At 39.7% G+C, this 16761-nt stretch overlaps 1 protein-coding gene across 1 annotated transcript in view; it reads right to left on the bottom strand.

Annotated features, from left to right (window-relative positions):
• Map2 (microtubule associated protein 2) overlaps positions 1-16761 on the bottom strand; it is a 268392-nt gene that overhangs the window by 15523 nt on the left and 236108 nt on the right. Inside the window, exons 8-14 of the mRNA XM_052193488.1 lie at positions 14843-15088; positions 9479-13225; positions 9071-9277; positions 8754-8888; positions 5439-5500; positions 4004-4148; positions 946-1277 (exon numbers count right to left, since the gene is read on the bottom strand). Of these exons, the coding sequence (XP_052049448.1) occupies positions 946-1277; positions 4004-4148; positions 5439-5500; positions 8754-8888; positions 9071-9277; positions 9479-13225; positions 14843-15088 (4874 nt within the window). The remainder of the gene's footprint in view (positions 1-945; positions 1278-4003; positions 4149-5438; positions 5501-8753; positions 8889-9070; positions 9278-9478; positions 13226-14842; positions 15089-16761) is intronic.

The raw sequence follows: 16761 nt of genomic DNA on the forward strand, positions 1-16761 counted from the left end.
GAAATGATTTTTTAAAAATCACAGATTAAGTCTGTTAGAATTTCAGTTATAGTTGTGGCTGGCTGTAAAGCTTTCTTCCACCTCATTATTTTCACAGCATCTTCCTGGGAAAGTGTATCTGTTTGTAACCACACTATTACAGTTGTTCCTACAGGGTCTCATAGCGCCCCCTACCCCATGGCTCATCTGTTGTCTTTTCCTAAGCCCGTGGGCTTCCTAGAATAGAATTACAATGTGGAAACCAATGAAAGTTGATGGTAAGGATGAAGCACCCAAGAAATTCTGGTATCGATGGTAGGCAGGAATGCTCAAAGACTTCACACTTCAGCAAGAGCTTTCTCTAAAACCTCCTAAGATAGAATTTTATTGGCAAGAAGGAAGGCTATCAGGAGTCAGAGGCAGAAATTAAAAGAGACAAGTAGATGTGTGAGAGAAAAGGCACCGAGATTCAGAGGAATTCGGGATCCAATGAGCATTATGATTTGTTCAAAAGGTACACATTGCCATTAGTTCTTTATTTCAAGAATAATTTAAAAAGCCTATGAAGTTGAACCATCCCATCAAATATTAATATTCGATGAGACTATTAAACAGTATTTGCTTCATTTTTCTCCCAGGATCACAAAGCTAACTTTACTATATCCAAATCTACACAACTACAGAGACCCGTTCCAGAAATCAATTAAAGGTTCCTTGCATATATGGTTAAGCCCACCAGTAACTAATAATGACCAGAAGGATATGACGTATCAAATGATTTCCAGTGTATCTGCCAAGCTTGATTCTCCAGGCAAGATCCAGACTCAGCAATGAATGGTGACCCAGCACCCTATAACATCTCTGTCTTTTGTGCACAAGACTATCAGATTATAATGCACAAGAAGCAACTTAACCGTGAGTGGGACTGATCATCTGATATCAAGTCCGTGTTCACGGAGCTCTTACCTGACCACCCTTAGGCTGGTATTTGATGTTGTCGGTTGATCCGATCTTAGATTTGACATTCTTCAGGTCAGGCAGTGGTTGGTTAATCAGCCGAAGCTGCTTAGGAGTAGCTGGGGACTTAGGAGGTGTGCGAATGATGGCGACTTTCTTCTCACTGGGCACCAAGATGCCAGATTTGGGGGTTCCTGGTGTCCTGGGATAGCTTGGGGTTCCAGGGGTGCCAGGGGTACGTGAAGAGTAGCTTGGGGGAGTGCCAGGAGTGATTGCAGTAGATCCAGGGGTAGTAGGTGTTGAGGTGCCACTTTTTCCTGCTCTGCGAATTGGCTCTGACCCTACGGTAATAAACAGGTAAGACAGATAGACAGACACACACACACACACACACACACACACACACACACACACACGAGGAAAGGAAAAATATATCAGAGCATTAGAAAGTTCTCAAGGTCGTCTTCTTCCCATGCAAAGTTAGTACTCATACAGCTTATACAGTACTTAATTTAAATACATTCAGAACTCTTTGGGAAAGACTACAATAATGCTGAAATTGGTGAGAACCTCCCTTCCTTTCTTTAGGTTCATAAACCAGTGATATTTTTGGATATATGTTAACATACACATTTAAAACTTGTATCTTTTTCCTATTTGGTCTCATAGTTCTTATTGGGAATTGGTGGAAACTATTCTTCTGTTTGTATGTCTATTGAGGTATATGAACGACCTGTAGTTAGAAACAGCATACATTTATTGTGTTATATAGATCCCTGGTTGTGGGAAAACTCATGAATGACACATGGATCATGCATTTCTCCCTGCAAGTACATCCATTCTAAGAGTTACATGTACACATGACACAGTAAATACATGCTGTGAATTTACTTCCTATAGTTCTTTCTTGTGGGCCTTCAGTGTGAATTCTCAGTTTATATTGAGAGCTCAGAAAGTTCCAAACACATTTAACAAGGGGTTTTCTTGTACTTTGAGTTAAGTGAACCAAGCTCCCAATCTCTACTGCATCTAGAACTACATATGCTCCATTCTCTCAGAGTTCATGTGATGCCTGCATGCTATTTTTTTCCCTCAAATTCTTCTCAAAGCTTGTATAAATGCCAGGACATTGCTGCATGTAGCTAAGGAGATGGCAGGCAAACAGAAGAGAGCAAAATGCGTGCCCATCCATGTATATTTTTGTTATTGCTGTGTGGATCCTAAAATAGACCCAATATTTGTAGATGTCAACATGTCAGTTATGCTCACTATCACCTGACACAAGGCAACAGACTATAAAACAAATTAAAACTAGAATATCAATAACAGCACTGGATCAGAACATTAAAAATCTCTTAAAGGGCAGAACGGGGAGGCTCAAAGAGGTGGGTTTATTTAGAAAGTGCCATTGTTTCCATAGCAACACATATAGGCATACTTGAAGACATTCCACTGGGGAGCACTTGATGCTTTTGCCTTTCTTACCCTCTTATGGGTTCTGGTGAAATATGTAAGGGGAAAGTTGCTTCTGTGGGAATTACTGATTCTTAAATGTCCTTTCTGCTAATTCATTACAACAATTTACTTTTGCTTCAGCAAAAGAGTTTTGAGGTGTCAAAGCCTTCCTAGCAAAAACTTCAAAGGATGCAAATATTTCTCCAAATTAAACAATGCTAAGTACAAGTGCTGCAACAACAATAACGTTTTCACTGTAGACAAACCATTGAGAGCATCAGGTATAATAGTTTGTCTCAATAAGGAGATTACTATTAAATCTCTGAAAGAAAATGCTGAAAGAAAATCAGCTACACTATGACAGTAGTGGCCATTTCCATCATTATATAGTAGCTGCTAGATTACAGAGATCTGGTTTTCCATGGGGTTTTATAAAACATTTATAGAGCATTCAGTTTCCTCCAAATCAAGGTTAAGGTGTTAAGAAGAACTGTGAAATCATCAATGGACTGAAGACCAAATCTAACCAGGTATTAGTTGTGCAGTATTCAATGTGTTATTATTATTCGGTCTGTTAGGTTAGTTTTTCTGTCTCTGCATTGAAGCTGGTAACAAATGACCACCAAAATTGTTAACTCAATCAAGTAGAAAAGATGCCTTAAAGGTCTTGTGTCCAATATGTGCTAAACATGGCAGCTGTTTTCATTGAGTGACAAAAGGATAACAATCTGATACAGGATTTGTGAGACAGCCTCAGCAGCAATGCCATCTGCAGGGTAATATAACTCCACATCACACAGACCACACAGATTGCTATAATTGTGGATCAGTCAGTTATGGGCCTGTAAAAAAAAGGGATCAAAGATAGTATGCAGGACACATTATATTAAAGGTCATTTGGCATAACACTTTTAAAAAAAAAGAAATTAAGTAGAGTTGTCACTTTCCCTCTGTGTGTATGTGTGTGACTATGTCGTGTGTATAGAAGCTTGAGGGTGACATTGTCTTTATTGCTCTTCACCTACAAGTCCAATCATGGTCTCTGACTGAACGTGGGGCTCACAGGTTGGCTAAGTTTTCTGGCCACTGAGTTCAGGGACTCTCCTGCCTGCTCAGGGTTGGGGTTACAGAGGTCCAGAACTGTGGCCAGTTTTATACTAGGGCTAGAGAGCCCAGTTCTGGTGCTTGTGATTTTGTAGAAGCACTTCCTCTACTAAACTATTTCCCTAGACTTGGGGTTTAGGTTTTACATTTAGATTTTAAGATGTATTATTCTAGTAAGTGTTAAGGGTGTAGAGGTGTATAAAGCAACTCAATGAGTAATTTTCTCTATTAATTTCTTTTCAAAAACATTTTTAAGTTTGAATCAAGAGAGAAACATCCTTCTGAAAAATGACTGTCTGGAACTCAGTGGATATGAAGACAGACTATTGCCATTTCTTCCATCAATGCTTTGACACAAAGCATTATTTTGAACAATCTACTATGTAGATTTTCTAATTTTTATCTATAAAGATAGTATCTTTCAATACAGGCTCATTTTATTTAAACACTACAAACTTAAGTAAGCTTCACTTAAGGGATTAAAGGGAAACAAAGTAGGAAGGCCTACTGGTGGTCCGTCGTGCTGAAGAGATGGAGCTGTTGAGAGAGAAGGAGTTCTCCTCCCTGTCTCCCGATACACCCCTGCGAGGAGGGAGGATGGAGGAAGGTCTTGGGAGGGAAGAACGTTTTTCTGGGCTCTTGGTTATTCCGTCCTGATTAGGGAAAACAGAGTCATTAGGTTCATTTTAATTATGAAACAGTGCTCTGGTCATTTTTTCTGGCAAATTCTGTTTTGATATACCACCAACTACAATATTGTTTCTGAGTTGTTCTGAGCTTTTATCCTGAAGAGACATTATCAAAAATGAATTGTAATTTTTAGTTTTTAAGCAAGAATGTAGACAGAATGAATTTACAAAACCTTTCTTCATAAATCACTAATATGACCAAAAGCTTCATTACTATTTATTAACAAATCTGTCTAATTTGCAAATATTCATATAAACACTGAATTATTTCTCCTTATCAAATAAAGAACCTCAGATTGAGATGGTTAACAAAAGAGTGGTCAATATTGGAAATAAAACACTGCCCATATGAATAGCAAAATGGAAGTATAGTTATCATATTTGATAAGCTAAGAATTATGATTTAAAAAGGGTTGTAAGGCTACCAAAATTGTCTCACAAGCTACTTACTGAAATCATTTAAATTGTTCATTGTAAATTTAGAATTTCATTAGCAGATCTTAATTGCTTTTCTTAAAAAGAATTCTTTCATAAAAAGAGCAAAAATACTTCATGTTGGTTTTGTCTTTTTAAAACATAGTAGAATGTCATGATGTCATTAAAATATTTATTAATAATCATTACTATTAAATTAAAAATAAATGCACAGCATTTTCTTTTTCATTACTAAACAGGAATAAGAGATGACATGGTTAAAATTATTTAGGATTCAGACATGATGAAATAATAGTTTTTTTTAAATGAGAAATACACATTAGAGATCCAAATATCACTATAACCCTGTAGAATGTCACTTTGTCATTAAAATGGCCATTAAGAATGCTTACTATTAAATTAAAAATCAATGGCCATCAAAGTGGTAATTGTAGCCATCTTTAGTGAAATGAATTATAGTTAATATTACTTCCCCCTCATCTACATAGTTTCATTTAGACTTATAATGAAAATGTAAAATAGTAAGTTAATTATAAAAGTTAAAATATAAAAATCTATAAAAAAATCTAAGTGAATTTTTCCTCCCCATTTTTGGCAACTCATTGTGTAGTTTTCTGTATGTTATCTTGGAAACATAGAAAATCCAGCAGTGACCTCCCCAACTGCCATCATCCATCATTTACAAACAGCTTAAAAATTGACATTTAAAAATAAATACAATTGCCTACATAACACCTAAACTTTGTAAGACATTGAATGAAAGAGAAAGTTTTCACTCGAAAGTTGAGTGAAAGGGAAGAGTGAACTTGTTTTACTCACAGTGACTTTATCCTTCGCCTGTTTAAATGCACTGGGCGCCTGAGCTGATTCACCACTTGCTGCTATTGAAAAGAAAAAAAAAAAATCAACTTAGCATCCCCAACTCACATAAATGCGTTTTCTGGTACTTGGGTGTTCTATTATGTCACAAGACTAATGCAAAGTACAATTCTCTTGCTTTTGAGACTCAAATTCAGTAGCCAAAGGAACTTGAGTAACAGTAATGCATTATGTAGCTCCTACTATAGCATGTGCAAATTAACACAGACTATTGTCTCCCGAAGTGCAATGGAGCACAGTGCACACGCTGTTTTTCCTATGGGTCACCAAGGTACTTTAGAGTATCTACCATGTACACATAGAATCTTTAGATCAAAAGTCACAGAACAACAAAGCAAAGCCTGCCTAGTTAAAGGAAAGGCATATGATTGGTTTCTGGGTTGGAATAATCAGAAATGTCCAACCCTCCTCTTCTCGAAGTCTCTGGCTAACTTACAGATCTTTCTGCATTTTACCTCCCAGGCTGTCGTGATCAGCAAACCCTTTGCCCATGCACCTCTTCACTTTGCATTATGATTGACATACTTGTCTGAAGTGAAATTATACCAAAAGAAGGAAAAGAGAACAAGTTCTCAAGGACAGAGAATGAGAGACTTCAATTTCAGTAAGTACAAAATGTGTTCTATGCATGCACTTCCTGTATGACACAATTACTGCATCTGTTACTGCTGTTTCTCTTGATGCTGTTGTTTTCCTCTGGTGTCAGTTTTAAATTCCATCCTATCCTATGTTCTCTGCAGATGACTTACCTGCATTGATGATCCCTTGTGTTTAAAAGTAACAGTATTTGACTGATGTCCTAAGAAGTAAAATACTCTAGCTTGTATGTTTGTTTGTTTGCTTATAGCGAAATCTTCATGAAAAAATCCTTATAAGCCCTCAGAGTAGCACTGATTAAAAGGTCCTATGCTATGTGAGTTGTGATATCAAGACAATAGCTGCCCACAGTGTGTCTATTGTATAAGGACTGGATAGGAGGATTTTTTAGATCTTAGCACAGCAGGGAAAATGATGTCACCGACTTAATCTATGACATATCTAAAGTTCCTGCAATGCATATATGTAGTTTGCTTTAGTTTAATAACATGTATTTTGTATGGTTTTCCTGCTGGCTTCTCTTGGCATTTGACTAGAATAAGGAGATACTCTAGTCAGTCTGAAGTTTTAAAAAGTCCTTTAAAGGATGAACAAGGAGGGAGGGTTGGCTTTTAGTATAGTAAAGTGAGTGTCAATGACATTCAAGCATGTCATATAAATCATTTACAAGCTATTTTATATTACCCCCGGCACTGCACAACTCTGAGAGCATCTTTACCTTTTCAGGTTGAACACAAATTTCTTATTGTTCAATCCAAGAGAATATATTTCTCAAAGCATCTATCCAAGTAAAATAGAATTTCTAAAGGCGTGACCTACTTAGCTAATCAAAATTCAACATTTGGAGTTGTATGTTAACTCCTGATTTCTAACCTTGAAGAGCTCTGTACCCTGAGTCTTTCTCAAGGTTTGTGTATAGAAGAATATTCCAAATTAAAATTTTGGCTGGCATACTGTTTTTGCATAAAATATGCCATATGGTTTCTATATGTAGGTCACACACACATGCTACTTGAATTTTGACCAAGCATGGTGTTGCATGCTTGCAATCCAAACATTGGGGAGGCTAAGGCGGGAGGATCATGGATTCAAGGCTGACCTAGGATATGCACAAATACTTTGTCTCAAAAAGCATAGAACTCCCAAACCCAAGCCCCAAATATAAAATCTAAACACACAAAAATAATAAAGACTTTTGGTGGTTGTTCTAAAAGATCAATGGCTGATTTTTTTTCTCAGTAAGGTTAATAATATGGTTGCTAATCTTTAAAGTTACCCAACATTTCATATGAAGCCATTTATAATGAATAATTAAAAAGAACAGATTTCTTTCTGATATTTTTGTAGACTACAAGAGTATCCACATAGCTACTAAGAAAATTTAAAATTAAGATTATCATAGCATAATTGGAACACAAAGTAAATGCCCTGGTACCCTACAGTGAAATTTCAAAATAAAGTTGGGAGGTATATCGATTTTTATTATGAATTATTTCAAAAAGAATTTTATTTTATGTACGCAGGTATTTTGCCTGAATGTAAGTGTTCAAGATATGTACAGTGCAGAGGCCAGAAGATGAGGTTGAATCCTTTGGAATTGGAGTTATAGATGTTGTGGACTGACATGTGGGTGCTGGGAACCAAACTCACATCCTCTGTAAGAAGAGTAAGTGTTTATAAAAATAAAGTCATTGCTACAGCTCATTCCCTGATGATTTCTCCCATGTTTTATTCTTTTCTTCTACTAGATTTTTAAGCCCATCGGGGTGTATATATTTTGGAGAGACAGAAATAAGTAGAAGGCAAAACATGTTTTGTCCCTCACCCCCTATGTAGTCCAGATCTCTCAGTGTAGCCCAGGCTGGACTCACACTGGACATCTACCTAAAGATTCACCTTTCTTTGCCTCCCCAGTGCTGAAATTATAGAAAACATATTTATGTTTAATTTAACTCATTCTTAAGGGAGTGGAGTTTTAACTTAGATTTCTGCACATTGAATGACATTAGAACATTTCACAGTTTGGATGAAATCTTTAAGAACATCTCAAAGATGAAGTACAGGAGATGGAAAGGGTGTTCACTTTGAAGTGATGAATAAAATCTGACAGGACAGACATCAGTTTCTTTCTTCTTCTTCCTTTCCATCTAAAGAAAAATAATCTTGAAAATTAGTCTTACTTCAAGGGGTTTCTCATTTCCAAAGTCTAAGTCAGTATACATTGTCTCAGTAAAGTCAACATCAGTAACAGATTTGGCAGTAAAAATAGAGAAAATAGGACAAATATACATGGATTTAAGCATGGAGGAGATAAATAAGCAAAATAATGAGAATGCATACCACGGTTAAATTCATCGCCATCGTCTAACCAAACACACAGAATGAAAATAGGGATCCCCAGAACGTGACAATAGAGCACAATGCCAAGATACAATCACGCACTGCTATGTCTGAGCATGACAAAGAAACAGATGGTCATGACCTCTTCTGCAGGGAGGGAAAAAAAAAGAATAATGATACAAGACACTTAATAGCGAAACTGTTTATGATTGCTGAGATTTGGAAGTAAAACAAGATGAAGAAGCTTCTACAGTAATGAGACTTAAAAAAAAATACACATCTATGTTTGCCAGCCACATTGCAGAATTGAACAGTCACCTGTGGTTTTCCGCTTAACACAGGAGAGATGAGTTGGTCTAGTGTATTTGATAGCAGGTTTTAAAATGAGTTTCCTGGAAGGAGAGTGGGCCTGAACTTCTGATTTTTTAGCAAGTTCAGCCTTCTTATAAACTGCTATGAATAAGAAAACACAAAAAAGCATACCATCAGGAAAGAAAGTACACACTTGGAATGAAAAAAATGAACAAGATTTTTATAAGTAACCAGTTAGGCAAGTTGCTTTGTCAGAAGAGCAATAACAAATTAATTAATTAAAAAACCCCACACATTTTAAAAGAAGTGATTGTTAAATGAACCTTTTTTCCTTCTCACTTCATCCCTGGAGACCGTGCTAGGTTCCTTTTTAGCTACTTTTCTTTCAGGAGTGGAAATTCTGCCTCTCCCGGTTTTAAAAGGCTTTTCTTTTCTATGTTTCTCGAGAGACGGTCTCCGAGCTTCCTTCTCAGCTCTCTCCTCTTTAGGAATAGTTTCTAACTGCTCTGTCAAGAGGCTTCTATCATCATCTGCGGATCAAAGAAAACCATGGTGACAAGAAGAGTGAGAACATTAGTGACAGAGGCACAAAACCCTTCACATGCTTAACCACAATGGAAAGTAAATAGAGACTTTATATCCTTATATTCTTTAAATGTTTAAAGTGGAAACCAAATTCCCCACTAGGCTACCCAGTCTTAATTTGGGAGAAGATTGAAAAAGAGGCACACCTTGAGTGTCCACCCACAGGCTGTCAGCGTCCATAATGGAGTCATCAATGGTGGTCTCGTCTTTGTAATCATCGTAGGTTTCTGTTTTGTATTCTGAGAACGCAACCTCTTCTTTCTCAGGGGTAGCCGGAGCATCTGGAGATCCATACTTGGGTTCTGCCTGGGCTTCTGCTGCCATCTCTACTTCCAGCTCTTCCTCATGAGGGCATGGTCTCCTTTCTTCTTCAGGCTGAGCTGGAGCTGCAAAGCGCACACTGTGGGAGCCTGACTCCCCCTCGTCAGTTGTGGTTTGTACTACAGTGATGAAATCATCTTCGATGGTCACCACAGACTCAACCACACCCTTGTGCTCACCTGGGCAGGTCTCCACAAACTCCTCCCTACTTCCTGGGACAAGCAGGTCGCTGATCTGGAGGGTATCTGAGCGGAAGAGCATTTTGTCATACTCTCCCCCAGCTTCTATCTCTTCTTCCTCACTGGCGACCTCTGCTGGTTCAGACACAATTGCTTCAGGCTGTGGCTGGGTGACATCCGAAGGTATGGCAGGTATATCCGGAGTCTCCGTGCTCTCTTCCTTTGGCAGCTGAATAAACTCCATTTGGACCTCAGCCTTCTCATCTGTGGATGAATCAGCCTCAGAAACTGGAGGTGGGCAAGGAATTTCTACAGATAGTTTGAGGGCAACTTCATCTTGAATCAGTGATGTCTCTGGAGATGTTTCTTTCTTGCCCTCATCAGGTTTCAGGGACTCCATCGTGAGGCTTTCATGCTCACCACTAGACTCATAGGACTCTTCTTTGTCCACAGCCTCCTGATGCACCAGGTCAGGCTTTGTCACCTTCTCTTTGACTTCTGTTTCACTGACTTTGACGCCTTCCTTCGCGTGGCTGGACTCAACGCCCATGAATGAATCTGCTTCTTGAGGTGCTTCGGATGAGTCAGCTAGCTCCTGAGCCACCTCAAACTTAAGTTCTATGGCTTTCCCAGCATCTACAGTCATCCCAGAAGCCATCTGGCCAAAGTCACTGACTTTTATATCTAACTGGCTCTGCTCAGCTTTCTTTGCAGCAAAATCTAGACACTGATCAGCCTTTGTGGTTGGTTCTACCTCAGCTACCTCTGGCACTGAACTGAGACCTTTCTCTGATTTCTCAGGTGATGTATCTCTAGTTGCCATCAGTTCTTTGGTGGAGGTTTGGTCATAGGTTACACCTAATCCGAAGAGCTCTACTTTATCCCGAATCTCTTCTGACTCCTCCACATGTTCTTTTGAATCAATGTGCTCTTCACTTTTTTCTAGGACAGTGTCCAGCTTGTCATTAGCTTTCCTGTCATGGTCAAACTCCCTACTCAGTCCTGATTTGTCAGCAGAAGTGGGCGGAGATGCCTCTGTCTCAGCAGTGAACTCATCTTTGACTCTTCCAGCAGCTGCAAGTTTCACTTCAATTAGTGAAAGGTCAGTGGCCAAATCTCTACGGACTTTGTCGTCGGTTCCTTCATAAAATGAGCCACTCTCGCCCGACAAATTTTCACTGTCTTGAACTGGTGATGGAAGAGGGACTGTGTACTTATTGAACACACAGTATCCCATGTCTTCAAGTTGACTGTCTGGTTTTACAGTGACTTGGCTTTCATCAGCGACAGGAGGCAAACTGGTACTACTCTCTGCAACCACAGCCTCTGATGGGACCGATTTCCTCCTGGCAACCTCAGCATCTGCACTCACGGAAGCTAATCTGGACCTGGTTCCTGCCAGATCTAGCATCTCAGGCAGGTCAGGGGCCATGACAGTACCATTTTTGTAATATTCTTTGGCTGGGAAGGGTGACTCGGAGGATGTTTCAACTTGGATAGTTTGCCCTCCAGTCACTTTTGCTTGCTCTGTCTTATCTTCTTCCTCTTTGCTCTCTATTGGAAAGCAAGGGATCTTCTCCACTGCGGGTGTGGTGGGGGGCAGGTAATCATCTCCTTCATCCATGCTTCCACTAGTGTTGGTTAGAATATCAGAAGCCAGAGGGGAAAGATCATGGCCCCGCCCAAAGTTAAACCCAAGGGCAATGGAATCAAGGCAAGACATAGGCAAGTTGATGGACATGCTCCTTTGTTCGATTGCAGACCTTCCACCAAGCCCTAAGCTGCGACTCAGTGTCAGATCATCCTTATTCTTACTATGAAGGTCCCTTTTCTCCCCGTAAACTTTGGGGTCAATAGTGAACATTCTTTCTTGAGGAGAACTTGGTTCTTCAGGTAACTCGGGTGGATGATCGGGTGTATAACTCTGGGCAAGAGTGCTGTATCCTGCTTCCTGTGCTGGAGGACTAGGCTGGGATGCTTTTGCCTGAAGTTCCTTTTCATCATGTTGGTTCTTGGGAGATGTAGTATCAAGAGATTCCTGGGCGCTTCCTCTCGAGTCACTCAGCTCATAGTAATCACTGCCCGACTCAGTGCTTCTTGTCACATCCTCTTTCAATGCAGATGTTTCAAAGTACTTGGACATCCCTGATTTATCTTCATAAAGTGGCATCTCAGCCTCGGCTATTGTTGCAGACCTAGCTCCTTCAAGCTTATTTTTGTCATCTGTTTTCTCCTCAAAAAGTCCCTGGATTTCTTTCCTTTCATTTACTGCCTCTGGCTCAGATGTAACTTTTTCCAAGGTCTTGGAGGTCATGGCTGCATCTGTAACTGCTTGTTCTAGACTTATAGGGAAGGAATCTTGTTTCAACTCATCAATTGTGTGTTCTTGGCCTTTCTGGTCTTCCTTGGAGAAAGCATGCTCAGTGGAAGTCTGAATCACTTCTGTTTTATCATCTCTTAATTTCAAGGATTCCTCTTCTTTTGCCAGAGCTTCTTCAATGGAAACCATTGATTTGTCTTCAAGCTTTGTCTGTGGTTCAGTTTCAGTGAGTGTAGGTTCCTGTACACTGGGTGCAGAAGTCTCTTTTTTCTCTTGATCTGTGGTACCCTTTTCTTCTCCTGAAATGGTCTCCCTGGCATAGCCTTCCACACCAGCAGTATGAACATCTCCGGGTAAAGTGGTAGCTTCTGAGACAGGGACATCTGCCACTTTGTCTGCTTTATCTTTTTGTGGCTCCTCATCTTTAGAACTCTCTTTGGAAGTAGTTAGGACACTGGTGTCCTGCAGAGACACTTTGTCATCTGATTGGAAGAAGACAGGGGCAAAGGGTAGTGACCCTTCTGTGACTCTCTCATTCTTCATAGTGTCTACGGGTAGAGTGAAACTTCCACCATGGAAGGGGCTCGGCATGGGCGAGTCAAACTGCTTCCCTTCCCATCTTGGAATATCCTCCAGCACATCTTTTTCCCTCATGGGTGTCAAGGGGCCAGGAGATATTGGGGCAGCTAAGCCCCATTCATCCTTCTTTGATTCCATGGGCATTTCGATGAACCAGTCTTTCGGCTCTTTTGGAGTTAGGGGCTCTGCCGAGAGGCCAATGCTAGGCACTGCTATGCTTGGTTCTGTGCTCTGTTTTATGTCTTCCACGTTGGTACCAAAAGTCTGCGCAAATGGAATGGGAGGCAACTTTTCTCCTTCCAGGCCTTGGAGATCCTTTTTATCTTGGGGAATTTTACTTGTATCTGGCTGAGGAACTAAGGCAGCGTGTTCAAAGTCTTCACCAGGCTTACTTGGCATCTTAAACTCCATTTCTCCCTTGTCTAAAGGCTCAGCGAATGAGGAAGGCAATTTCTGCTGCTCAGGGAATTCCATCTTCGAGGCTGTAAGTAAATCTGAAGTAATCGAGTTGATTTTCAAATCAGATAATAGGCAACAGCTTTCGGGCACTTAGCTTAAAACCATATTTACAGATAGGAAATGAATGGGAGGGTAAGAGAGAAGCTATGGACCATGCAAGCATGCTATCCACTGAAAAATGAACATGGGGATGTCAGGGCTGGAATCTGTATGTCCTAGCACTGAGGGAGGTCCTGTTCCAAGTGAGTTATAGAAAGAGTTGGCCTTGTGCGACTTACTCTTTCTATTTATTTAGTCACTTCTAAACAGTGTATAGTGCATAATTACTTGGAAAATGAAGAATCATCTTCATTCCATTAATAAAAGTTGAATTTAATTTACATTTAGGAACTAGATAAATAGGGAACTAGAACATGTATATGAAGGATATTTACTGAATAGTGCAAATTTTCTCACTTGAAAATAAACTGGCAGGCAGTAGGGCAAATACCAATAAATACATAATGATACAGATATTAGCAGTTTTAGGTACTTGATGTAAAATTAGAAGGATCCATATGGACAGACTAAAAGTTACTGCTATAAAAATTTTAGAAGATAGCAGAGATTAAAGTAAATATTTGATGTCAATTATATGTATATATATGACTTAAGAATTGATTAGCCAATAGGTACTCAATCTAAAATTTTAATTCCCAGCATGGCTTCTAGATTATAATGGGAAGTCACAAGAGCAAGACAGTTTTCAAGAGTCAACTATTATAATATCCCCAGGATCCAGATTTCATTCCCTGGACTTGGCCAGCTAGCAACGTACTGGCTACTATTGGCCCCAGATGATCTTTACATCAAATAAATGGCATGCTCTTGGTTTTATTGATATGCCAATGCAAGAGTTTCTGGAGTCCTAGTTATATTTTAAACCTTTTCCTGTGGTCACTAGAACTAGGCGTCATCTGGAGACAATTTGACCGTGACTCTCTTAAAGATGGGTTTATTATGATCTGATAGGCTTGTGTGTCCCGTTGTAATGAAAGCAGCAAAATAGTCTAAACTTGTAATGAAAGCTAGATGAATGGAAACTCAAGCGACACAGGCATGATAAAGGGGTTGGCTGCCCTGGAGAGACAAGACAAGAGGAGCACCAACAGGGTCTCTGAAGAAAAGCAAACCAGCATTTGTCGAAGCAAAAACAAAGCACTCTGCGGCTGCAAACAAAAGCGAGCCTATCATTTAAGCCTGTGTGTGCGAAAATCCAGCTCTAGGGTCTGAAAAGAAAAGCATATGGATTGCTGTCCCAAAACATAAAAACAAAATAATACATGTATTAGCAATGTGACTGGCAAACACTGGCGATGAGGAGGGAGGGGGATAAACCAAGAAGAGTTCACACAGCATCATCAGCCTGCGGCAAAGCGTATTGTATCATGGCAAAGGACACCCAGCAGCAGTGGGGGCGGCGGGGAGGGGGGCAACGAAGCTGACATTGCACCTGCACAAGCCACACTCTCTGCTCTCGAAGCCTGAAATGGTGGTCTTATGATTATGAGAAGACTCAGCAGGGTGGACCAGCGTTGGGAAGGCATTCGCTTAGAGTGATCCACAGCAGCGTAGCATTTGCAGCACACATGCAAATCCTGACAGACACACACCTTCCTTGGCAGAGGAAGGGATTTTTACTTCTGGAGCCACCTCCGTGACCTCTTTAACACTTTTCTCATGAGGCGCCCCTGCCAGGGCACTGTCTTCTGGAACTATCTGTGCCTCTGCGCTAGATTCCACTCGGCCCTCACTGAGGCCCTGGTGGTTGTCTGAGGGTTTAGCAGCCCCACACTCTTTCCCAGGAAAGGCAGCAGGCTTCATTTCCTCAGCCATCGCACCCTCTAGAGTTTCTTCTTCTTCGGGGGGGGGGGGGGGGATGAAAAAGATGTTGACATCATGACCACAGAAAAACACACGAAAGGGCAGAAATATTATTCATGGAACCCTTTCAGCTCCATTTGTATAAACTCTCCGCCGCATCAGGCGTATTTTCCTTTTCCATCTAGATGAGCAAATTATTTTTTTTAAAGATTTATTTATTATTATATGTAAGTACACTGTAGCTGTCTTCAGACACTCCAGAAAAGGGTATCGGATGCTGGGATTTGAACTCAGGACCTTCAGCAGAACAGTCAGTGTTCTTAACTGCTGAGCCATCTCTCCAGCCCAAATTAATAACCAAACGACAGACACATTATGTACTCACTGGAAAACTATGATGTATAATATGCTGATAGAAAGGCCTTTTAAAACTCTAATTAAAAGGCTGTACTCCACATTTTAAAACACGAGAGCTGAAAGGGTTTTGTGGTTTGATCATCTTTAGTGGGAATGGCCGTACAATGAGCAATAGGGATGGCTTGCTGGGTGTTAGAGATGATGATGTCGCCCCAACACAAGGTGGTGAGAAGAAAGATGTACTGCTGTGCTGAGGAAAGCCTTCCGATTGGTTAGACACGGGCTGTTTTCTCCAATGGAGGAAGCCCCTATGTAAGAATTCCCGACCGCTTTGTTTAAAAATGTATAATCCTTGCCAAACAATTTTAGGAATAAAATAAGCTTAGCCTCAAAGTGATACCTACTCAGCTGCCTTAACACTTACCACAGGGTCCATCAGAGCGCTCTGGATATAATATTCCTAAGGAAGGGCTATAAAAGTCAGTTTATGTTGCCTCCATTGAATTATTGTCACTCAGGAAAATAACTATTGGAAGGAAAATACCTTTTAACTTCAAAACTTTATCATTTATGAAAGTATTTTTCATATACAATTGTTTTCTTTTTTATGTAGCAAGTAGTCGACCAGTGTTTATTTTTATTAGAAGATAGTTTAATATAATTGTTTTCATACTACTTAGTAATAGTTCATGTATTATTTACATGTTCTTAGTTCATAAGATCTAATTTACTAGTTCGTAAGTTCGTGTACTTAGTAATTGTATCGTGACACTAAGAGAAAGTGTCACTATAATCTTACTATGCAATTCAAAATGAAACCACTAAGGGAAGATGACCAAGAGGCATCTAGACTGCCAGAAATATCACCCGAAAGTATAAATAACATGGAGAAAAAAAAAGCCAGCCTTTAAATGCCAACAGTAAGCTTCTGAAGACCATGGATTATTTTATTCATTTATCTCATTTATAATTCAAGTCTCCAAAAAAATAAGTAAATCTACTTTATCCTTTAATAGGTGAAAGGAAACTGTTTTAGAAGTCTGCAGTCGGATGTCTCTTATGTCCCTAAAGTAATTGGACATTGTGCTAAAGGCCCTGTGGGAAACACGACAGATGGGAAGAGAAGGAATTTTCTTTTTTAAGACATTCTAACACCTTGAACGACGGGAAAACTGCCTCATCTATCTTTATGCGTTTACCACGCAGATATTTGTGTACCTATAATTTAAATCTGTAAGGGATATTTTAAAAATTCCAATTCTTTGTTATTATTTAGGAATTCCTTTATAGTGCACAGCTTTTGATTCTAGTTAAAAGAACTTTAAGCACATCTTGCTTTGCCAAGACCAGC

The sequence above is a fragment of the Apodemus sylvaticus genome, chromosome 9 (genome assembly GCF_947179515.1).
Source record: "Apodemus sylvaticus chromosome 9, mApoSyl1.1, whole genome shotgun sequence".
NCBI lineage: Eukaryota > Metazoa > Chordata > Mammalia > Rodentia > Muridae > Apodemus > Apodemus sylvaticus.